Source organism: Rhinoraja longicauda, chromosome 11 (genome assembly GCF_053455715.1).
Source record: "Rhinoraja longicauda isolate Sanriku21f chromosome 11, sRhiLon1.1, whole genome shotgun sequence".
NCBI lineage: Eukaryota > Metazoa > Chordata > Chondrichthyes > Rajiformes > Arhynchobatidae > Rhinoraja > Rhinoraja longicauda.
Window position 1 is genome coordinate 30,949,325 of NC_135963.1, and position 25,568 is coordinate 30,974,892.

The 25,568-nt window shown below is 41.0% G+C and overlaps 1 protein-coding gene across 4 annotated transcripts in view; it reads left to right on the forward strand.

Annotated features, from left to right (window-relative positions):
• Positions 1-25,568, forward strand: part of LOC144597760 (E3 ubiquitin-protein ligase RNF170-like) — a 30,473-nt gene that overhangs the window by 2,397 nt on the left and 2,508 nt on the right. The window contains exons 1-4 of one of the 4 annotated variants that reach the window (XM_078407302.1): positions 8,489-8,701; positions 12,314-12,374; positions 13,999-14,107; positions 23,567-23,640. In XM_078407302.1, coding sequence (XP_078263428.1) covers positions 8,661-8,701; positions 12,314-12,374; positions 13,999-14,107; positions 23,567-23,640 — 285 coding nt within the window. In that variant the 5' untranslated portion in view covers positions 8,489-8,660. Of the gene's footprint in view, positions 1-8,488; positions 8,702-12,313; positions 12,375-12,433; positions 13,049-13,998; positions 14,108-23,566; positions 23,641-25,568 lie in introns of those variants that run through there. The other 3 variants (XM_078407303.1, XM_078407301.1, XM_078407304.1) reach the window with 3 other exon arrangements.

Here is a 25,568-nt window from a genome sequence, read left to right on the forward strand (position 1 = left end):
CAAATGTGTTGTCATGAAATATTCACATTTGAAAAATCCATACATCACAAAAAAAGAAGGTGCCTATGTTATTTGACCAACTTATCGTTTGAATTTAAATATGAAAATTTTACAGGTTGTAGGGTAGTGGGTAAGGATTGTGTTAATGCATGTAACTCATTTTTCACAAAAGTGAGGGTTAGCACTATATTGCACCGACCCCCTCAATTATATGTTAAATTCAAAACTAAACTCTGGTAGCAATGTGCATTATTCATGTCTAAAGCTAGCACTTCTGTATCAGTGTAGATATGTATGCATTACATTTTATTACACTAATATAGAATGAAAAGAAATAAAAAATATCTTTGTGTTCATTTATTTTATTCACAATATTAGGATTTCTGGAAATAAGTTTGATGTCACTGATTGTGAATGTGTATGGGTAGGCCCTAATGTGAGAGAACAGTGATCATGATTGGGTATAGAGAGAGAGATTGAAAGAAAAAGGTTGCTGAACAAATAATTAGAGGAAATCACAAGAAAGAAAATGGATATATATACACCTGTATATATGTGTAACCAATGAATCGCCTTTCTGGTTTATGTACATGTGAAAAATAAGATTAAGAGAGAAATAGAGCATTACTTTAAATCAAAGTTGTGTCTGATCCATGAGAAGGAACTTTGAGATCTATTTATCTCTATCTTGCCTCTAACACACACTCGCTCATGTTATTTGACCAACTTATCGGTTGAATTGAAATATGAATTTTTTACAGGTTGTTGGGTATATATAAATAATAGGTTAAATTTGTGCAGAGTGTGTATTCGAGAAAAACAAGGGAAACTACACAAGGGGAGGATGGATGGGTGGGAAATGGGCAGAAACAATAAGAAATAATAAAACCAAAGAAATTAAGCAGGGGAAAACATTTAAAAATAAAAATAGCAAAAAAAAATGTGAGTTGATAGATGAGATATTTTCTGCATTCCAATGGTACCATCACACATACTGTTCCCCCACAACACTGATTACACTGCGAGAGGCATAGCGAAAGGCGGGTTTTGTCTATTAAATGGCAGACGTTCCGCTCCTTTGCATATTACACCAGTATATGCGATTCCGACTGAGTGGTTTATAGTATCCTCTAGTATCTTTGGACAGAAGGCAGCTACAGTGTCTCTGCGCGTACAAAGCTCGAGTGGCTCACGCCAAACGCAACTTCCAAATTCAGCCTTTCCCCTTCACCTCCCCGTCTTCTCCAAAGGTTCCCACAGTGCGGGAATGTTTGAGTTCTCAACATCAAATGGGTGGGCGGGAAAATGATGTAGGAAGCGAACTATTTTTAAAAGCTGATCTAACGTCATGGACCAAAAATTTCCCTTCCATTGTTTCCATTTACACCTCACACTGCCTCGGCAATGCTAGCAGCATAATCAAGAATCAGTCGTGCCCAGGCCACTCCTGCTCCCCTCACCCATCGGGCAAAAGGTATAGAGGTGTGAAAACACACACCTCCAGATTCAGGGACAGTTTCTTCCTAGCTGTTAGGCAACTGAACCTTCCTACCAACAACTAGATAGAAGTCTTCATCTATTATCTACCTCCTTGGAGATCCTTGGACTAACTTTGATCGGACTTTATCGCACACTATATATTCATGTTACCCCCTTTATCCTGTATCTGTGCACTGAGGATGGCTCGATTGTAACCATTATATATTCAATGATCTGGCCTCACGGCTCTCTGGTTGAGAGAATTCCAAAGATTCTAGATCCTCTGAGAGAATAGCTTCCTCTTTGTCCATGTTTTGAATATGCAATTGCAGTCTGCAATTAGAAGAAAGGTCTTTTCAGCATATATTCTGACAAAACTGCCTCAGAATCCTGTGTGAATAAGATAATTTCTCAGTTTCTGTATCGGTACTACTGCTCAACCTCTCCTCTGGTGTTAACCCTTTCATTCCTGGTGAAGCATCACTGCACCAATTTAAATAAAAACAAATCATTCTTTAAATGTGAAGAGAAAAAAATGTGCACCCCTACCACCAGTAAAATCGCATCAAAACTTTTTTTTAATCACCTCTTGCAATAAAAGACAACAGTCCACTAATCCTAATTATTTGCTGTACCTCCATGCTAACATTCAGTATTATTAGTTAAATAATGTGGTGAGACTAAAAAATATTGCAATGTTAAGGGATATGGGGATCCTAGTATCTAAAACGAAATGTTAGTATTGAGAAAATGATGTACTTTATTACACTCCCTTTCAATGAGAAAAGCCTCCCATTTTCCCATAAAACAGCCAGTCTGCAACATCTTTCCCATTCATTTAACCAACCTATTTCATTTTGCAGGATTTTTGTGTAGTACTTGCCACTTGCTGACCCCCCTCCCCCATCTACTCAATTCCTTTAGTCATGTAACCAGTTGAGGCCCCAACATTGATCCCTGTTGCCAATCTGAAAACAACCAAAGCTAATAGCCTTTCCTCCAGCCTCCAGCTCCTGTGCACTAATATATTACGTGGGACCATATTAAATGTATTCTGGAAATCCATGTGCAGTATAACTCCGACAATCCTGACACCCTTGGGACTTCGGTGGCAACCAACTGGCAGGTTTTCTGGGCTACCAGATGTACCTCCGATTATACATCAACCAATTTTTAATGTGTCTTTTTTCATGTTACACATTAGTACAGCATGTTTTTCCAATCTACAAGATAAGCTTAAAAAGAGGCCAGAAAATAAAACATTGAATTTAAAAGGACTATGGGAAATGGGGGTCATGGTAAGTTTAGATGTGTATGGGAAAGGGCCCCGATGAATTCAACAAGAACATAAGAACAGGCACCTAGTGCTGTTAAAAGAGAGCATGGGAAGTCTGAACAACAGGATGAGTATGGACCATTGCTGGGTAAAGGCAGCATTTCTCCATGTGTGGACAATGCCAAGATACTGGGGATTATGGAGAATTTTGCATAACTGCAGAGAAATGGTGTCCTGCATGGTGGCAGTGAAAAATAATGGAGAAGCAATCACACTCTTCAAATAATTTGAAAGGCCACCAACTGATGGGAAGGAAATTAAGGAGAAAATCTGCAGGGAAATTACAAATGTATGCAAAAGTAGTGAATATAAGGAACCTCAACGATCCAAAGACACAAAAAGCTGAAGTAATTCAGCGGGACAGGCAGCATCTCTGGAGAGAAGGAATGGGTGATGTTTTGGGTCGAGATCCAAATATATTTTGCGATAGTGATAAAATAAGGAGCAAGGGGTGGGGGTGGTCTGAGGTATGCTTAAGAATTTTTTGAGGATGTAACTAGGAAAATTGACAAGGGAGAGTCAGTGGATGTGGTGTACCTCGACTTTCAGAAAGCCTTCGACAAGGTCCCACATAGGAGATTAGTGGGCAAAATTAGGGCACATGGTATTGGGGGTAGGGTACTGACATGGATAGAAAATTGGTTGACAGACAGAAAGCAAAGAGTGGGGATAAATGGGTCCCTTTCGGAATGGCAGGCAGTGACCAGTGGGGTACCGCAAGGTTCGGTGCTGGGACCCCAGCTATTCACGATATACATTAATGACTTAGACGAAGGGATTAAAAGTACCATTAGCAAATTTGCAGATGATACTAAGTTGGGGGGTAGTGTGAATTGTGAGGAAGATGCAATAAGGCTGCAGGGTGACTTGGACAGGTTGTGTGAGTGGGCGGATACATGGCAGATGCAGTTTAATGTAGATAAGTGTGAGGTTATTCACTTTGGAAGTAAGAATAGAAAGGCAGATTATTATCTGAATGGTGTCAAGTTAGGAGGAGGGGGAGTTCAACGAGATCTGGGTGTCCTAGTGCATCAGTCAATGAAAGGAAGCATGCAGGTTCAGCAGGCAGTGAAGAAAGCCAATGGAATGTTGGCCTTCGTAACAAGAGGAGTTGAGTATAGGAGCAAAGAGGTCCTTCTACAGTTGTACCGGGCCCTGGTGAGACCGCACCTGGAGTACTGTGTGCAGTTTTGGTCTCCAAATTTGAGGAAGGATATTCTTGCTATGGAGGGCGTGCAGCGTAGGTTCACTAGGTTAATTCCCGGAATGGCGGGACTGTCGTATGTTGAAAGGCTGGAGCGATTGGGCTTGTATACACTGGAATTTAGAAGGATGAGGGGGGATCTTATTGAAACATATAAGATAATTAGGGGATTGGACACATTAGAGGCAGATAACATGTTCCCAATGTTGGGGGAGTCCAGAACAAGGGGCCACAGTTTGAGAATAAGGGGTAGGCCATTTAGAACGGAGATGAGGAAGAACTTTTTCAGTCAGAGGGTGGTGAAGGTGTGGAATTCTCTGCCTCAGAAGGCAGTGGAGGCCAGTTCGTTGGATGCTTTCAAGAGAGAGCTGGATAGAGCTCTTAAGGATAGCGGAGTGAGGGGGTATTGAATGGCGGTGCTGGCTCGAAGGGCTGAATGGCCTACTCCTGCACCTATTGTCTATTGTCTATTGAAACCTTTTGCTCAGCATATTTCAAGGCAGCCACAAAAGATATTGAACAATAGGAGACCTTGAAGGTGGAGATGTTTCAGCTATAATCAAGATGGATTTTTTGAGAAAGGAAGGGAATGAAAGCCAAAACTCTCTGAATGACTAAGAACAATAAAATAGCCATAAAAAAGACAGCTAACAAAAGTGAGGACCAGGTTGTTTAGAGAGTTAGAGATGAAGGAATGAATGAAATAAGAGATGCAAAGAGTGAACATGGGAATAGGCTAGCAACATATATAAAAAAAGAATGCAGAAGAGGATAAGTGTACAAATGGGAAAATGGTTGTAAGAACAGATGTAGGGCTGATCAGAGAGCAAAATGAAAATCGATCCAGCTACAATCCAAGATGGACTTTCTGGTCTATTTTAGTCTTAGTTATTCTGTGAGTTGAGTTTTTTATTCCTTTCTCTATCAAAAAAAAATCCATCTTGACTAGTTAAAACATCTCCACCTTATAGGCCTCCCATTGTAGTTCATAAGACATAGGAGCCAGAATTAAGCCATTTGGCCCATCGAGTCTGCTCCACCATTCAATCATAGATGATCCTTCAACCCTCTCAACCCCATTCTCCAGCCTTCTCCCCATAATCTTTGATGCCCTTATTAATCAATAACCTATCAATCTCCATTTTTAAAATATCCAACGACTTGACCTGCGCATCCTTCTATGGCAATAAATTCCATAGATTCACCACCCTCTAACTAAGGAAATTCCTCCTCATCTCCTTTCTAAAGGTATGTCCTTTTATTCTGAGGCTGTGTCCTCTGGTCCAAGACTCATACTAGTGGAAACATTCACTCCACATCAACTTTATCTAGGCCTTTCATTATTTGGTAAGTTTCATGAGATTCTCCCTCGTCCTTCGGGTTAAGACCCTTTTTCGGTCAGCTTTCTCAACCATATCTGAAAGCAAGGATTCTTCCTATCATTGCTTTGCTATTGTTTCTTACAAATTTTCCAAACCTGTGGAATAATTTACAGCCCTGGCTGCAGGAAAAAAATGCACATAGAGCTTTAATTTAGCACAATAATGAATTTGAAGCACAACTTTTGTGCGCATCCTGTACCAAGTCGACCATTGTTTCTGGAGGCCTTTACTTCGGTTTAATTTACTCCACATAAATTGGAGCCTGAAGCATAAACTTCAGATTTATCGTATGTAACTAAGTTAAGGCTAAAGTTAAGGGCCATCTTTTCATTCTCCTGCCCTGATCTGTTTGATTACAATTTTGAATATTGCAAGTGGACTGATGGTGCCAACATTTTGCAATATAAATTTGCAAAAATTCCTAAATTGGATTTTTGTAACAAAGCTTGAAGAATGTAATTCATTTTGTTTTGATCCCTTGGCCGTTATCTTCATAATTAGTTATTTATTCGTCAGTTGAGAAGTTACATTTTCCAAAAGGCTTCTTATGAGGCATCTTTTGTTGATCTTTAAAAAGATAAAGCACCAGAAATGTCCTTGTTTCACACTGACCCGCAAGTTAAGCAATCATATGCCAGGTGCGTTTGTACAGAACAGCCACTTTCATAACTGATTGTCGGTCAGTAGCCTATTATTTTTGTTTAAACGGCCTTTATAAACCTCAGTAACCTTCAATAAAAGATTTTGCATCATACCTTGTTTGCACTGTACTAGTGGAAACCCCCCAGCAGGAAGTATTATGTGATTCCTGAAAATATTACCTTTAATCTAATATGAATGCAAATGCTTAGCATTGGTTTAGCTTTGATTCCTAATGCGTATTGTCAAGCAGTATTTTGAAAGAGTTTCTGTGCTGTATCTCCCTATGACTCTAAAAAGAAAAAGAACATACTTTTTGTTTTTAATAAAATAATTCCATGGAACTAATGGCTTCTTGTCAATTTGTTTAAACACCTTGCATATTCACTTTGTGAATATAATTGTTATAGTAGTATTTCTTCTTGCAATAGTAAATTATGCACAATTGTTGGAGTATCACATGGGGCACTGTGATAGTTAGACTTGTTATTAGCCGATTAATGTTTTTCCCACAAAGTTGTTGGAAGGGCAGGTTACAGGAAGGACATCATGGCATTTGAAATGGTGATGTAAAATTACTGCATCTCCTTGGTACTAAAGGTTTAAGAACAAAGTGAGATCAGAGGGGATGGACGAGCCACATGTGAAATTTGATAAAGACATTTGAATTTTAAAACGTAAAATGGGATCAAGATAGAAAGGAAAAAGAGACAAAATGGGTTGTAAGTTACCCATACGAGGTGCTGTTCCTCCCGTTTGCATGTTGACTCAATCTGGCAATGGAGGAGGTCCAGGATCGAAAGGTCGGTATGGGAATGGAAAAATGAATTAAAATAGTTAGCAACCATGAGATCCAGTAGACCTTGGCGGGCCGAGTCCAAGTGTTCGCCAAAATAATTATTTTGTCTATGCTTGGTCTTGCAAGGGAAGGGGAGGCCTCATCAGGAACACTGGATGCAGTAGATGAGGTTAGAGGAAGAACCATTGCTGTGGCCCATGCGAGTGCCCATGGCTACATTTTTGGCTTGTAAAGTCGTGGGTACTTGCATGGGCCCCCATTTATTATAAATCTACAAACTCCCACACTTATCTCAACAACCCTTCCTGCCTCTTGCAAAAATGCAATTCCCTAACCTCAATTTCTTCATCTCTGCTGCATTTGCTCCCAGGGTGAGGCTTTCCATTCTAGGACATTGGTGATGTCCTCTACTTTTCGTAAATGTGTTTTCCCGCCTGCTGTCCTGAATGGATCCCTCACCCGCAACTCCTCTGTGTCCTATAGTTCTGGTCTCGATACCCCTCCCCCCAATGGAACCAAGATAGAAATCCCCCAGTCACCGTATCCAATACATCATCTTTCGACATTCCTGTCAGCTCCAATGTGATCCCACCACCAGTCACATCTTCCCATCCTTGCCCCTTTCCACATTCCCAAGACTGTTCCCGATGCAACTGGTTCACGTATCTCTTCCCATGCAAACAATCCCCATCTCGGGTACTTTCCTGTGTTAACCTTATACTTCTCTCCTCTCCTCCATCCAAGGACCCTAGCATTCCTTCCAGGTGAGAGGTTCATATGTACCTCATCTAACCTCATTTACTCCATCCAGTATACCCGATGTGGTCTCCTGTACATAGGAGTGACCAAGTATAGATTTGGCGGCCGTTTCGCTGAACATCTGGGCTCTGTCCGCCAAGGCCTGCTGGATCTCCCAGATGCTAACCATTTAATTCCTCTTTCCATTCCAATACTGGCCTCACTCTGGCAATCTCCTCCATTGCCAGAGTGAGGGCCACATGTAAACTGGAAGAACATCACATATTCCGCTTGCAACCCAACCCATTCTCAATTTAGATAACTACACAATCCTCTCCTCCCCCTTCTTCCCCCCACCCCCTTCCATCCACCCATCCTCCACCGCTTTTCCCCTGTGCCCCACCTGGATGCATACCTATTTTTTCTCCTCCCCCTCCCTTTCCACTTCTATGCCTTCCTCTAGCTTCATAACTTGCAACACTTCAATCCTTTTGTATCAAACCTTCTGCCTTTAAATCTCTGGCCTTTGTCCCACCATCTGCCTTTTAAGACCCCGCCTCCCTTAACCTACGTTTACCTAGTACCAGCCGGACTTTGTCCTGCTCCTCCCTTCCAGCTCCCCCCTCCCCCACCCCACCCCCCATCAATCTGGATGTCTCGACCCTAAACATCATCTATCCACATACTCCAGAGATGCTGCCTGATCCGCTGAGTTACTCCAGCACTTTGTGGCTATTAAAAAAATGTTGCCATTGTCTAGTCTGTAATTAACTCAGTTTAGTGGCCAAAACGTAGATGATCAAAATAGATTGGCACCTATTTCAATGCCGCAGCCAATCTTTAAACGGCGAGCTGCTTCATCATCTTGCATGTTCTGTCAGTTATTAACCAAGGAATCTGACTGGTTTAGTTCCGTAAAATGGGATTTTTTAAAAGAGCTTCTATGCCTTTATTTTAGTGCTTTTTGTTTGTTAATATTTAATCAAGATGAAGGAGTTTGTCATTTGAAGTTTGAAACATATTATCAGACAGTTCCAGTGAGCTGTGGAAATTCTACCAGCTAGTACACTATATCACTGCAGGATGTTCCGACATTCCTTTTGCCCCAGCAGTAAGGACATAAGGTAAGATATGATTATTAGGTCATTTGGAAAATGCTAATGTAGAATGACTTCTCATTGTACTTTTGTCAGATATCACTTTTCTCTGTAGTTGAATTTTAACTCAGTCAGTCCAATTTTGTACAAGGTCAAGTTTATTTTGCTGTTTTTTTCCGGTGAAATGCATTACCATAGTTTTTATCTGGGTTTATTGTACATAGGTGACCAGAGCATTGTAATTCTGAATTGAATTCCATGCTGTATTCATTTGGTGTAATTTCAAAATATCTTCAGACCATTTTCCTGCTATACTAGAAAGATGTTTATTTCATATTTCATACTTATTTACACCATAGAAGGTGGCCAATCTTCTTATGTGTGTTACAATGAATAAAACATTTTTGAAATATAGTTATTACTGCACTATAAGGAATGTGGTAGCCAAAGTTGAATGTCATTGTTGTATCTCGAGACACATCTTATTCTCACCCAGTTATTCTAATGACTCAGCTCCCCTGGTGCATACACCCCTTCCTTTACACTTCCCCTGAGCCCATCACCTAGTTTCTTTCCCCTCTTCTATCACCACCATCTGCTTATTCTCCCCTCCCTTCTCCAGGTCCCCCATTTTTCTTCTCCCCTCGATTCCCAGCTCTCCACTGTTCCTCCCTCTGCTTCATATTTCATTCCCCGCCTTCTTTCCTTGGCAGATTAAACTATTTGCACTCTTTTGACTTTTCCACTTATCACCTCATCTAGGTTACTATTGCTCCCCCTTTCCCCCCCAACATACTCACCTGCTAATCAACCTTACTTTACATGATTTCACCCATCACTTGCCAGCTCTTGCCCCACCACTTCCCCTCAACTCTTTGTACCAGCTATCTTCTTTCAATCCCATCAGTCTGAAGAATGATTTCCGACCTAAAACGCTATTTGCTAGTTTATATTTGATAGCCCGTTCCACCATATGGAAATTGATCCTTGCCCAGGAGCATTTGGAAGAGGTATTACATCTATCTCACTACTTTTCACCCCAACTTAATACTGGTTGATTCTATATCCTAGTATAGATGCAAAGGAATTGAAGTTATTATTTGAGCTTCACCGTATCATCTGGCTAATGTTGCTGCAGTTCATGCTCAGGCATCATTGGTACTGCAGCTATGGCATCAATTTCTATTGATGCAAACAATTCTTATCTGTTGCAGTAAGGTTCAGTATAATTTTGGTTCGTGTGAACAGTTTGCATGACACATCAAGGTTGTGATTTGTTTCACTTAGTTTTAACTAAGTGACTAACACCTTTTACTCATCCAAATAGATATCATATTGTTCAGTTGCCTGAGTTGCCCACGGACTTTCTTTACCTTCCAAGCAAATTGTTGACAATTATCTTTTGAAACTACAATTGTGGCAAACTAATTCCTGCATTTGTCAACTTGATGCTACATCCAATTGCAGTGGTATCAACTCACCTTCAGTGGTTTAGGCATGATGAGATTTAGTTTAGTTTAATTTAGTTACAGCGTATCCGCCCACCGAGTCCGCATCGACCAATAATCACCCACATATTATCTTTATCCTACACCCTAGGGAAAATTTACAAAAGGCAATTAACCTACAAACCTGCACATCTTTAGAACATGCAAGCAAACCGGAGCACCCAAAGAAAATCCACGAGGTCACAGGGAGAACGTAAAAAATCTGTACAGATAATAGCTGTAGTCAGGGTCGAACCCTGGTCTCTGGCTCTGTAAGGCAGCAACTCTAACACTGTACCACTGCGCCGCCCCCAGTTTTGTGCTGGAAGAAGACCAATTGACCGAAGATACAATTCTGCCTTCACCAGTTTTGCACACATGTATCTTTTCCAGTGCAGAATCAGAAGGTTCTTTGGTTTAAAAAAAATCAATGTATCAATGGGAAGCAAGAATCCCTTTCTTAGTTGAGAGGTGCTGGACTCAATTGTTTAATGTGATCACTGTATATCTCAACTTGCACAGTGTTGATCAGTGATGAAACAAATATCGTCTGATATATAACAGGATTATTTCTCCAGCGAAACAAGAGCGTTAGCCTCTTCACTATCAAGACACTTTTTCATGCCATTCTTACTCCTGTCAATAGAGAATGACTAGTCATTGCTCCGGAGATAGGTTCACGAGGAGTTAGTAAATTCAAGAGGTACTTGGTTTGGCTTTTAACAAGCTAAAAAAAAAATCCACATTGAAAGGATTCCAAGGTCGCATGAAATTTGTAATAAATGACAGGAATCAAAGTTAATCAATAACTTTCAACCAATCTGCAGTTTCTACTAGATTTTTGTTGATATTCAAGCTTGATATGATGAAACCTTACTTTGGTTACTTTACAATGTATATCTGTATACTAAAACTCTGGTTTGTTTGTTTGTTTGTTCCTGAACTACAGCCAAAAAGAGGGGAGGAGAGGCTGCTGCACCAATGCAGGAGAGGTTTGGGCCCAACGGGTCCACTTGGTCTAGTATATTACTAAAACTCCCATCCTGTTTGTTTGATCCTTCATTTTTGTGCCCCCGTCACACGATAGCGCAACAATTGTAGGACCACCTTACTCAGCATTGTCCTGGGGTCACCTTAATGCAAGTTTCATTCAAATTGGTCATATTTTTAAAGTAAGAGACATTTTAAATGTTAAAAAATAACCTTTTCCCTGGCCATCAGACGCGTTTGACATCGCAATGGGACCCGTCCGAATGACGGGAGTGGCGGCCAATGGGGGGGGGGGGGGGGGGGCCTGATGACTGCCGGGGGCGGTACCCGCCAGAGTGACCATTGCAGTCTTGTGTATCTGGCCACTTTTGTCATGTGGGCAAATGCAGCTGTCTTCTTAAAATAAATTTCTACCTGCAGCAATGTGATCAGTAAACAGAATAACTGGAATCCTGTCATTCTTTCCAAAATTTGGATTAGCTTAATGTTTTGATTTATAATTGTAAAATCTAAATATAGTCAGGGATTGAAAATTAAATAGCAGAGATTAATGGTTTTTCATTACCACAAGTATTTTCAGTATCTTTGCAATATTTGGTCAATACTTTCAAACTGTTAGGAATAATTGCTATCTGTGATGAAACAAACATGAAAGAATGCCCTTTGTCCTGGAGAAATAATTTTAAAAGCATGTTTACTGAACCTAGTTAAATATACAGAGTAAATTTCCACATACTTTTTCCAGTTTGTCCCCCTTAACTTCAGAGAGCCAAGAAAACGTGAGACATCAAATACATAACAAAGGTAAACAATACCGATCATTTACCACGTCATCTTCATTAATAATATCTTTATGTGGATTGCTAAGTGAAGAAGGAAACTATTTTCGGGCAGGAACTTCTGGGCTTATTTAAATATTTCAGTTTGAGAAATTAAAGGACATTTTTTTAAATGATTTGAAATAAAACTCTATCAATAAAACTATTGGTTAAAACTCTATGTAATTGAATATATTAATGCCTGTGCCTCTACTTGCTGCGCTTTAAAGAGATTGGGTACTGTACTGCAGAAAGTATCCAGATAATAAACTTGACTCCACTTGACTTGAAGTTTACTTCATACAAAACTGACCTTCTCTTTCTTTAAACTTTTTATTTTTCAGATTCAACCAAACCAAGGACAAGAGAAATGCAAAAGATTTGAGGAATCAGTGTTCAGGCCAGGCAAGGGGCAGCTATAACAATAGTTACTTTGTGGGTGTTTTTGTTTTCTTACACAGGTTCATTTCAATCTTTACTTTATGATGCTGTTAGACAGTTTCACACAATGATGTTGGTTCCCTACATCGTGTGACTTAAACTGATACATCCCATTTACTTGATTTCAGCTCCTCTGGGACGAATGATCTTTATCAAGTATGATAACAGAATTATAGTTATAGAGTCATAAAGCACAGCAACAAGCCCTTCGACCACACTGACCATCAAATACCCATCTAAAATACTCCAATTTGCAGCACTTGACCTTCTGTGTATTGGCAATTCAGGTGCATATCCAAATCCTTGCTCGTGCTCATTAAATGCCATTGTCAGATCTGCATGAATCTATATCCAACCTCGGAGTTTCTAACTTTGTGCCGAACCCAGGCTGCCAGGGGAAGACCTGCACTCTGCAGTTCACAGTTCTGTAACAGACACACCTCTTTTGCTCATTGAGTATTATCCTTAGAATAGTAAAACACCAATAATCTGACATCACATTGTTCGGAAATCCTGACAGTTCAATGCCTCGCTCACTCATTAGTCGAGAACGCCAGCCAGTGATCCTGGATGCAAGCAGATTGTGTAACCAGAGCAGGAAGCCCAGACTGCAGCTAGTTGTGAGGCCAGATCCCAGGGTAAGCATTTGGAACACTACCTGTTGGCAATGTGTGTCGCTTTGGTAATGCAAGAGTACAGAGTGCTTGTATGTTTCCAGTTCCTTTTAAACTCATTGGGTTCACAGGAACATTTATTGCACTACTGGGTAGCATTAAGTTAAAGTGTTTTGGAGTATTAGTAGGCATAACATCTAATATTTGTTAGTCTGGAAATGCCAAATTCCCAAGGATGCCAGTTTATCAGAGTTTTTCTGTACTCTGGAAGTGCAAATTGTAAGATATGTATGCTCCTTCATTCATTCATTCAGACTATTGCCTTACATCAAAGAACACCCAAGAAGGACCTAGATCAAACTGAAAACTACAGCAGGATGAATGTATAGCCTAACATATTTTAGAAATAGGTCACATTCTAGAATCCACATACAAAAACAGGCTGCATTCATCCTTGGGTGGAAAGTTTCCAAAAATTATAACTTATTGTGCTTCAATATCTAATAATTTAAATATTAGTTTAATAACAGCTTCTGTCGTGGGGTAAACTGACTCCCTCCACCTCCCCATCCCAATCTTTGCACATCCCCAATCCTTTCCACTCATCACCTTAATTTCATGTTTCATGTATCTTGTGTTTTATGACTGTTGGCAGACAAATTTCCCTCCTGGGATAAAGTTCTTTTGTATCGTTTCGTATCTAAATTAATCAATATTATGTATCAACTGAATCTAATAAAAGTATTTACATCAACACACGATATGTGATAATATAATGTTTAACAGAGTACGGAGGATCTATAAGAAATTCACATCTCAGTAATTTCACAGTTAATCTTTGAGTATCAAAACTCACATTGCCAAATATCCTGAATAACTATACAGTAGAAGCTATAGATTCAACATAAATAATAGATACAAGATAAAACAGATGATTAAAAATCATAAGGTATTTCTTTTGTTTTGTGTGGCAGGAATTGCAAACCTGTTCAAAGTCTTGCTTCCATGGTGATCTCCGGTGTCCCATTTGTCTCCAAATTCCCACATTTCCCGTGGAAACCAGCTGTGGTCATTTATTTTGTGGTATGTTTGACTCTGTGATGCTATATTCTCCGCACTGTGTTAATTTTTTTCAGTTAGTTAGAATTCATCATTACATTACTTCCACTCTGATCCTCAACACTGATGCTCCTCAGGATTGTGTGCCTAGTTCCTTGTATATACATGGCTGTGCAACCAAGTTCAATGCCAACTTAGACACAAAACTGCTGGAGTAACTCAGCGAGACAGGCAGCATCACTGGAGAAAATGAATGGGTGACGTTTCGGGTCAAGACTCTTCTTCAGACTGAACATCACAGGAAAGGGAAACGAGAGATATAGACGATGATGTGGAGAGATATAGAACGAATGAATGGGCGGCACGGTGGCGCAGCGGTAGAGTTGCTGCTTTACAACGAATGCAGCGCCGGAGACTCAGGTTCGATCCTGACTACGGGTGCTGCACTGTAAGGAGTTTGTACGTTCTCCCCGTGACCTGCGTGGGTTTTCTCCGAGATCTTCGGTTTCCTCCCACACTCCAAAGACGTACAGGTATGTAGGTTAATTGGCTGGGTAAATGTAAAAATTGTCCCTAGTGGGTGTAGGATAGTGTTAATGTGCAGGGATCGCTGGGCGGCACGGACTTGGTGGACCGAAAAGGCCTGTTTCCGGCTGTATATATATGATATGATATGATATTGAAAAAAGTAACAATGATAAAGGAAACATGCCATTGTTAGCTGTTTGCTAGGTGAAAACAAAACGCTGGTGTGACTTGGGTGGGGGAGGGATGGACAGAGAGGGAATGCAGGGGTTACTTGAAGTTAGAGAAATCAATATTCAATATTTATATTTTCATCCAGTGTCAGTTCAACCATGTCATTAGCCATTATCTTTATTTCATTGAAACCATGGCATTCATTTTAAAACAGATATATTATGAGTAAGCGTAAGTGTATAATTTATTATTGAGGTCAGGTAACTAATAAATTCACTCAGACTTCTCTCTTTTGACTTATGATGTAATCTGAACTCTTAGAGTAAATCAGTTTTATTACCCACTGTTGCTCATCCATGGCACTCACTACACCAACCTTGGATGTCGTCCAATGGCGCATTGTCCACAAATCTCCCACCATTGCAATGGAGTGATGGAGAAGGTTTATTCAAAGAAGCAAAATCCACAAATTATCCCAAAAAGGGAATTTCAGAGCTCTGCCACGGTATATCATAGTGAAATATTAATTGCATTGTTTTAGTGTATTAAATATCATGCATTATATTACACATTAAATATCCTTATTCATAAAAAGGATTTACTATAATGATTTGCCTGAAAGTTAAAATGTATGCAATTTTGTTCTATAGTCTGTTAGAGGATACAGAATAAAGATGTAAAGTTGAGCTGCTGTGGAGAGATTTGAACAAACTGAAAAGCACATAGCTCTCATTTCCAAGACAACATTGTACACTCATATTGAACAGTTGGATCATTGTTGCACTCAAATTTCCCAGGGTTTCAGCTATTTACTCTGGTTTTACTGGGTACAGATCATATTAACATCTGCAAATTACTCAGGATTTGTTTGAACTACACCTCCTGCAGGAAAACTCGTTCTGGAACAACAGCAAAATGGTACCATCTTTGAAATGGACCGAATACTCAAATAGAACAATTTACTGGCCTTGAACATCCAAAAAAGTTATATTTCTGAAAGAATTAACCTGTTACGTGCAAACTGATCTATGCAAAAGAGAAATTATTTTAAATATCATGCATTTGCCACTTTGTATAACCTCAGTAAAATTGGTTATTACCAATCTCGTTTTGTAAGTTTGCTGGCGACACTAAAGTAGGTGTATCGTAGACAGTGAATCAACCAGACTGGTTGAGGAGCTGCTGGAACTGGGGCTTAGCACCCCTCTGTGTGCCTGGGTCCTGGACTTTCTCACTGCCAGGCCCCAAGTGGTCAGAATGGGGGAACACACATCTAGCTCCCTCACCCTGAACATAGGATCCCCCCAGGGTTGCGTCCTTAGCCCCCTACTGTACTCCCTGTACACACATGACTGTGAGGCCAGGTTCAGCTCAAACTCAATCATCAAGTTTGCTGATGACACTGTGGTGGTGGGCCGGATCTCCAACAACGATGAAAATGCCTACCGGGAGGAGGTGACTGATTTGGCACTCTGGTGTCAGGTCAATAGCCTCCTCTTGAATGTCACTAAAACTAAGGAGCTGATTGTGGACTTTAGAAGGGCTAAACATCCAAGGACATACACACCACTGGAGATAAATGGGGCTACTGTGGATAGGGTGAGCAGTTTTAAATACTTGGGAGTCCGCATCACAGAGGATCTGACATGGGCAACACACATTGCTGCACTGGTGGGTAAGGCAAAGCAGCGCCTTTACCACCTTAGACAGCTGAGGAAATTCAGTGTCTCTGAGGATCCTTCATTGCTTCTACTCTGGGGCTGTAAAGAGCATCCTGTCCGGCAACATTACAGTCTGGTTTGGGAACAGCTCTGCCCAGGACAGGATGGCCCTGCAGAGAGTAGTGCGTTCGGCAGAACGCACCATGGGAACTACACTCGTCCCCCTGCAGGACCTATACATCAGGAGGTGCAGATCCAGAGCAAGTAAGATTATGAGGGACCCCTGCCACCCCAATAACGGACTGTTCCAGATGCTAAGGTCAGGCAAACGCCTCCGCTGTCACGCTGTGAAAACGGAGAGGATGAGACGGAGTTTCTTCCCACAGGCCATCAGGACTGTCAACTTTTATAACTCCAGAGACTAATTTTTGTCTACACTATAGTAACTTTATTAGAAACATAGAAAATAGGTGCAGGAGTAGGCCATTCAGCCCTTCGAGCCTGCACCACCATCCAATATGATCATGGCTGATCATCCAGCTCAGTAACCTGTACCTGCCTTCTCTCCATACCCCCTGATCCCTTTAGCCACAAGGGCCACATCTAACTCCCTCTTAAATATAGCCAATGAACTGGCCTCAACCACCTTCTGTGGCAGAGAATTCCACAGACTCACCACTCTCTGTGTGAAGAAATGTTTTCTCATCTCGGTCCTAAAAGACCCCCCTTATCCTTAAGCTGTGACCCCTGGTTCTGGACTTCCCCAACATCGGGAACAATCTTCTCGCATCTAGCCTCTCCAACCCCTTGAGAATTTTATATGTTTCAATAAGATCCCCCCTCAGTCTTCTAAATTCCAGCGAGTATAAGCCTAGTCTATCCAGTCTTTCTTCATATGAAAGTCCTGCCATCCCAGGGATCAATCTGGTGAACCTTCTCTGTACTCCCTCTAAGGCTAGAATGTCTTTCCTCAGATTAGGAGACCAAAACTGTACACAATACTCCAGGTGCGGTCTCACCAAGGCCCTGTACAACTGCAGCAGAACCTCCCTGCTCCTATACTCAAATCCTCTTGCTATGAATGCTAACATACCATTCGCTTTCTTCACTGCCTGCTGCACCTGCACGCTTGCTTTCAATGACTGGTGCACCATGACACCCAGGTCACGTTGCATCTCCCCTTTTCCTAATTGGCCACCATTCAGGTAATACTCTGCTTTCCTGTTCTTGCCGTCAAAGTGGATAACCTCACATTTATCCACATTATATTGCATCTGCCATGCATTTGCCCACTCTCCTATCTATCCAAGTCACTCTGCAGCCTCCTAGCATCCTCCTCGCAGCTAACTGCCACCCAGCTTCGTGTCATCCGCAAACTTAGAGATATTGCATTCAATTCCCTCGTCCAAATCATATTCCCTCGTCCAAATCATTAACTTATTTATATGCTGTAACTAATTCTTTTTTGTACACAATCCGCAGGCATTGCCACTTTCATTTCACTGCACATCGTGTATGTGTATGTGACAAATAAACTTGACTTGGTTATTAAAATTTACAACAGAATCTCGATCAAGTGGATTGCGCAATGGCTAATGTGGTTTAAAGTAGACAGGGTGTGTAATTTTGAGAAGTCAAATCAGTGCAGGCCCTTCACAGTGAAGTGTTGGGCCTTCACAGGAGTTGTAGAGCAGAGGGATTTAGGAGTACAATTACATACTTCCCTGAAAGTGGAGTCACAGGTACACAGGGTGGTAATGAAGGCTTTGGCACATTGGCCTTCATCAGACAGGGTCCTGAGTACCGAATTTGGGACGTTATGTTACGGTTGTACAAGATGTTGGTGAGGCGACTTGTGGACTATTGTGTTTAGTTTTGGTCACTTAGGTTTAGTGTATAGAATGATGTCATTCAGCTGGAAAGAGTGCAGAGGTTCATGAGGATGTTGCCAGGACTTGAGGGCCTAAGTGGAGGGAGAGGTTGATCTTCTTCAGGTGTACAAAATTATGAGGGGAATAGATAGGGTGAATGCACAGATTATTTTACCCAAGGTAGGGGAATCAAGAACCAGATGATATCGGTGTAAGATGAGAGGGGCAAGATTTAAAAGGAACTTGAGGGGCACCATTTGCACCCAGAGGGTGGTGAGTATATGGAACAAGCTGCCAGGGAAGGTAGTTGAGGCTACAAAAACTGCATTGAAAATACTTGGATAGGAAGAGATGATTGATAAAGATAGATCTTGACGGCATTATCAAAACTGCTCTGTACATTGAGCTAGCTAGAGCAGACAAGCAATCACTTCAGCTGCATAACTCATAAAGGGATATATAGATGTCTGTTAAAAGGCAGATAAAGCATATTATGGGTGAGAGGAAGCAGCTGGGAATGTACACACCAAGATGTGTTCCAGTGGCGCTCAAAGAGAAAACTGAAGCTGAATTGGAGAGACAGATTATACCTGGGAAAAAATTGCCTGGCTGACATGTCTACACCCTGGATATCCAGCTTAGTATGTTGAGAAATCGAGCCACAATCTGAGTGTTTCCTTACCCCCAAAAGACCTTCATGGAGCTTTGAAGGCTTTATTAGTTTGGAAAATAGTATATTTTATTCATAAAATAAGACACATAGAAACTGCAGCTTGACATTGATCACTGGGGATCGGGGCAGCACAGTGGTGCAGCAGTAGAGTTGCTGCCTTACAATGCCAGAGACCTGGGTTTGATCCTAAGGGTGCTGTCTGCATGTAGTTTGTACGTTCTCTGCATGACCTGCATGGGTTTTCTCCGGGTGCTCCGGTTTCCTCACACACTCCAAAGATATACAGATTTGTAGGCCAATTGTCTTCGGTAAAATTGTAAAATGTCCTTAGTGTGTAGGATAATGCTAGTGTGTGGGGATCACTGATCAGAGTGGACTCAGTGGGCCGAAGGGCCTGTTTCAGTGCTGTATCTCTAAACTCAACAAATCTAAATCAATGGGGAGAAAGTTAGAAGCTATTATTAAAAATGTTCATAAACAAGGCACTTAAAAAATCAAGTTTATCAGGAAAAGTCTATAGTTATCTGACAGTAATATCATGCTTCACCAATTAATTAGAGTTTTCTGAAGTAATGAGCTGTGAACCCTTTGTGTGTTATATATATATATATATATAATCTGATTCCACATACCATTTGGAAGATAACATTGGAGAAGGTTATCACTTAGAATTGATGCTGTATCAATTTCAACATCAATTGAATGTTACACCCAAAGATCTGAACTGGCAGAGACCTGGGCTGATGGGGAAGGGGAAATAATGGAAAAGACAAAGTTAGGCATGACTAGAAACAGAGGCTGAAGGACAGATGTACAAAAACACAACTGAAATTGAAGTAGCAACTATCTGAGCAAGTAATCTCATCCCACGCTAGCTGAGAGATGCCAGAATTACTTTGACTCTGTGTTTTTTATTTCCTATTTCTTTAAAAAAAGGGATGAGAGGAGGTGCTGTATGTAATATTGGTTGTTAACAATCATTTCTGTTTTAAGGCATTGTAAAAAAACATTTCAAAATCTGGACCTTTTGATTAGCTGCTCTCCATATGTTGCAACAATGTTTGGTGTATGACTTGCCAGAAAGCTTTTCTACTTCTGTGGAAGAAAGTCATGTTGACCTGACATTGCAAGCTTTTCTTCTGGTTAATAAATTACCTTTGTTTGTTAGCTGGAACACCTGACTATTCTCCAGCAACTTTGCGAGAGGGAGAGATAAAATGATCCAATTTCTGGTGGTGTGTGACTGCAATTGCCGTTACTGCACTGCATCGCCAACAGCACTCTCGAACCATAGCTAAAATCAAACCTTTCCTCCAATTCGACGACACAGAAAAAATCATTCACGCTTTCATTTCCTCCCGCCTAGACTACTGCAACTCCCTATACACTGGGATCAGCCAATCTTCCCTGTCCCGCCTGCAACTGGTCCAAAACGCCGCAGCGAGACTCCTGACGGGTACCCGTAAAAGGGACCACATCACCCCGATTCTGGCCTCTCTCCACTGGCTCCCTGTACGGTACAGAATCAACTTCAAGCTCCTCCTATTCACGTATAAAGCCCTAAATGGACATCCCCCCCCCCTACATCAAAAATCTTCTAACCCCCCTCTCTAACTCCAGGTCCCTCAGGTCGGCCGACTTGGGGCTACTCACTATCCCGCGGTCTAGGCTTAAGCTCAGGGGTGACCGCGCTTTTGCGGTTGCAGCTCCTAGACTGTGGAACAGCATCCCTCTCCCCATCAGAACTGCCCCCTCCATCGACTCCTTTAAGTCCAGGCTCAAAACCTATTTCTACTCCCTAGCGTTTGAGGCTCATTGAGGAGGCGCTGTGAACTGTTTGCGTGCTACTGTATGTTTCATTTTTTTCCTTAGTACCTAATCAGATGTACAGCACTTTGGTCAACGTGGGTTGTTTTTAAATGTGCTATACAAATAAAATTGACTTGACTTGACTTGACTCTCCAAAAAAGATAAATATTGCCATGTTTTATTCTAAGACCATTTGCTGAATTTTTTTTTAAATCAAAAGATTATAGGTCACAATCAGAATGCATTATCTTCAGTCCACGTGAGATTGATTTCCCCTTGAGCTTTATCAGAACATTCATGTCAATTATGATTTTGCGTGTTGACCTGAAAACTAAGAATCATGAAATAAAATCAGAAAAATTAACTTCAATAAAAGTTAAGAAAAGTGATTTTGAAACACAGCTAGAAACATTTAGAAAACACATTAATGTGTTTTGGAAGAGGGAATTTGCCTATCCATATTAGTTCACTTTGTAAACTTGACTTTGAATACAGGGGGAGTAATAAATGATATATTATAACCATATTCTCACTGTTTGAGGAATGTTCTCCACCTCAGCTTGCCATGTTATACAAATCACTGCACGATTTGCAGATGAGCACATGTACAGAATTCCAAACTCAAAGCATTTAATATTTATATAAGTGTATGAATTAAATACCTAATTTTAACTTAATTTTGGAGTTACAATGCCCTCCATAATGTTTGGGACAAAGTCCCATCACTTTATTTATTTGCCTCCAGACTCCACAATTTGAGATTTGTAATAGAAGAAAGTCACATGTGGTTAATTATCACATTGTCAGTTTTTATTAAAGGCCATTTTTATACATTTTGGTTTCACCATGTAGCAATTACAGCAATGTTTATACATCGTCCCCCATTTCAGGGCACCATAATGTTTGGGACACGTGGGTTCACAGGTGTTTGTAATTGCTCAGGTGTTTAAATGCCTCCTTAATGCAGGTATAAGAGAGCACTCAGCACCCAGTCTTTCCTCCAGTCTTTCCATCACCTTTGGAAACTTTTATTGTTGTTTATCAACATGGGGACCAAAGTTGTGCCAATGAAAGTCAAAGAAGCCATTATGAGACTGAGAAACAAGAATAAAACTGTTAGAGACATCAGCCAAACCTTAAGCTTACCAAAATAAACTGTTTGGAACATCATTAAGAAGAAAGAGAGCACTGGTGAGCTTGTAGACACAAAATGCTGGAGTAACTCAGCGGGTCTCGACCCGATATGTCACCCTTTCCTTCTCTCCCGAGATGCTGCCTGACCCGCTGAGTTATTCCAGCATTTTGTGTCTACATTCGATTTAAACCAGCATCTGCAGTTTTTTTTCCTGTACTGGTGAGCTTACAAATCGCAAAGGGATTGGCTGGCCATGGAAGACCTCCAGAGCTGATGACAGAATTATCTCTATAATAAAGAAAAATTGTCCGACAGATCAGAAACACTCTTGAGTCAGGTGTGGATTTGTCAATGACCACTGTCCGCAGAAGACTTCATGAACAGAAATACAGAGGCTACACTGTAAGATGCAAACCACTGGTTCACTGCAAAAATGGGATGGCCGGGTTACAGTTTGCCAAGAAGTACTTAAAAGAGCAACCATAGTTTTGGAAAAGGTCTTGAGGACAGATGAAACGAAGATTAACTTATATCAGAGTGATGGCAAGAGCAAGGTATGGAGGAGAGAAGGAACTGCCCAAGATCCAAAGGATACCAACTCATCTGTGAAACACAGTGGTGGGGGTGTTATGGCCTGGGCATTTATGGCTGCTCAAGGTATTGGCTCACTTATCTTCATTGATAATACAACTGCTGATGGTAGTAGCATAATGAATTTTGAAGTGTATAGACACATCCTATCTGCTCAAGTTCAAACAAATGCCTCAAAACTCATTGGCCGGCAGTTCATTCTACAGCAAGACAATGATCCCAAGCATACTGCTAAAGCAACAAAGGAGTTTTTCAAAGCTAAAAAATTGTCAATTCTTGAGTGGCCAAGTCAATCACCCGATTTGAACCCAATTGAGCTGAAGAGAAAACTGAAGGGGACTAGCCCCCAAAACAAGCATAAGCTAAAGATGGCTGCAATACAGGCCTGGCAGAGCATCGCCAGAGAAGACACCCAGCAACTGGTGGTCCAAGAATTGCAGACTTCAAGCAGTCATTGCATGCAAAGGATATGCAACAAAATACTAAACTATACTTTCATTTACATGACATTGCTGTGTCCCAAACATTACGGTGCCCTGAAATGGGGGGGACTATGTATAAACACTGCTGTAATTTCTACACGGTGAAACCAAAATGTATAAAAATGGCCTTTATTAAAATCTGACAATGTGCACTTTAACCAGATGTGATTTTTTTCTATTACAAATCTCAAATTGTGGAGTACAGAGGCAAATAAATAATTGAAATACACAACTGCTAAAAATTGGGGCTAAGTAACTCTTAAGAATCAGTTGTTGACTGATTACTGGGTACTGATATTTTTACATTACTGGATTCCCCAAATCATTTTGCTTCATTTTAAAGGTAAACAAAAAGAAAAACTAATAGTTTTAATGCCAGTTTATACATTTAAGTCTGGGCATTTATTTTGCTGCAATTTACTCAGGCATTTTTAGAATTAGGTTAAGATTGCCAAAACATTTCAACAGACTTTGATTTTACATCTAGATTCTATGTTAAAGAGCAGTATTAAAGCTGATAATCATTAAATTATACTATTTTCTCTTACTCTTTTACCAACAGGACCATGTTTAATTGCATATTGGAGACATGGTTCTTGGATAGGACCTGTGAGCTGCCCGCTATGCCGGCAAAAGGCGAGTTTCAGTCAGAATGAAAAGAAAATATGAATTGAATAAGATCTGATGCATCCCATTTAAACACAAAGCCATTTAACGTAGAAGTAGAGGCCAAAGTGCCAGTGCAGTTGTTGGCGTGCATCATTACTGCCGGTTGTTATCAGAGATTTGTGGGTGGAAAAAACGTCTACCCCTGCTGTCAAATATGAAGGTGATGATGTGGCTGAAGCACTTGCCCAAACCTGGGGCTTCAGGCTGTCCTGAAATTTAGCTGAGGAAGGCAGTGTTCACAAGGTGATCCGAAGTGTTTGGATTATGAGCAAATGTGGAGGCCAGTTTACATACAGCTTATTCCACCGTCACCAGAAATAGCAAGCTAGTTAAAAAGTCTTAATGGGGTTGGTTTACAGATTAAAGTCATCTTGAACATCAAAAGACATGCCCATGCATCTGCAAGCAGCACCACAGCATGGCTTTGAGGTTCAGTTCATTTCTAAAGGCCTTATGGAAGACAATTTGGAAGATGTGCATCAACTGGAAAAACAGTTGCTTGGCTATGGTTTATGCCATTTAAATGAAACATACATGATAAGAGACCCAGAGGCTGATAGTAGAGAAGTCTAGGTTTTGATTTTAGAGATTTTATGAAGGATGCATTCTAGAGCAAAATTAAGAAAGACTACAAAGGTTAGACCAGCTCCTTCTATCATAGATTAGTACAAGATGGACGAAAAATGATTGGACATGATTTTTAGACTTCTGGGGAAGACAGATGGCTGATGTTTTCCACATATCCAATATGATTACCACTGGGAATGAAACAATTAGTTGATGAATGATCATAAAATCCTGATGATGTTTTATGAATGGTCACCATGTTTGTCCTTTATGAAATAACAATAATCACTTTCTATTATAGAAATATAACAATTACTTGTGTATATATATATATATATATATATATATATATATATATATATACACATACACACAATATATATATATGTGTTTCCAAATACACAGGACAAGATGTTAGAAATCCAAAGTGCCAAATGTCAACTTGCTCCCGGTGGTAATGGGAGGCTTATGCACTCACCTATGCTCCTCCGATGTTGAGAAAGGCTAGGCAGACACGTCATTGGGGTTATCAAGTGGGCACTTTCATCGACGTTTCGCTGATTGGACCCACGACGTCTCCAGTAGGCTCAGCAGTGCATTCTGGCGTCCCAGAACCACCCCCCTCTGCATCTGCCTAGCCGGCTTATTTGTGAGACCAGATGGGGTCTTTCCTCTTCAGCCAGAGCCACTGGTTACTCCACTCTGCCACCCGTGATGTTTCCTTGATAGCCTGGCATTGGGCTTGTCCGCTGATCCCCAGGACCTTCATCAGTCTTACGGTAGATGTTGCCACAAATCCTCGACATCCAACTTCTACCGGGCAGATCTTTGCTCTCCAGCCCCGCTGTTCTGCCTCCGCTGCAAGCTCTGTGTAGCGCAGATTCTTTCTTTCTAAGGCTTCCTGCACAGCATCCTCCCAAGGGACTGTGAGCTCCACAAAATACACCATGTGCTGAGAGTTCGACCAGAGGACAAAATCAGGCCTCAAGTTGTGATGGCTATCTCTGATGGAACTGTAAGCCGTGGTCCACATCCACCGGCATCTGCCAGTCCCGGGCTGCCTCCAGCTGTCCAAACCTTGTCCTTGGTGGAATTTTCCGTTGCTTTTGTTCCCCCTCTCGAACAAAGGCAATTGGCATAACTGGGTTGGTTGTTCTGGGCGGCTGGGCATTGTTGGTTGTTCTCCTGCTTTCCAGAGTCGCTGCCAGGCATTTGAGCACTTGATTATGTCTCCAGGTATACCGTCCTTGGGAGAGGCTTACTTTACACCCAGTGAGGATGTGCTTAAGCGTGGCTGGTGTTGAACACAGGGGGCATGATGGATCTTC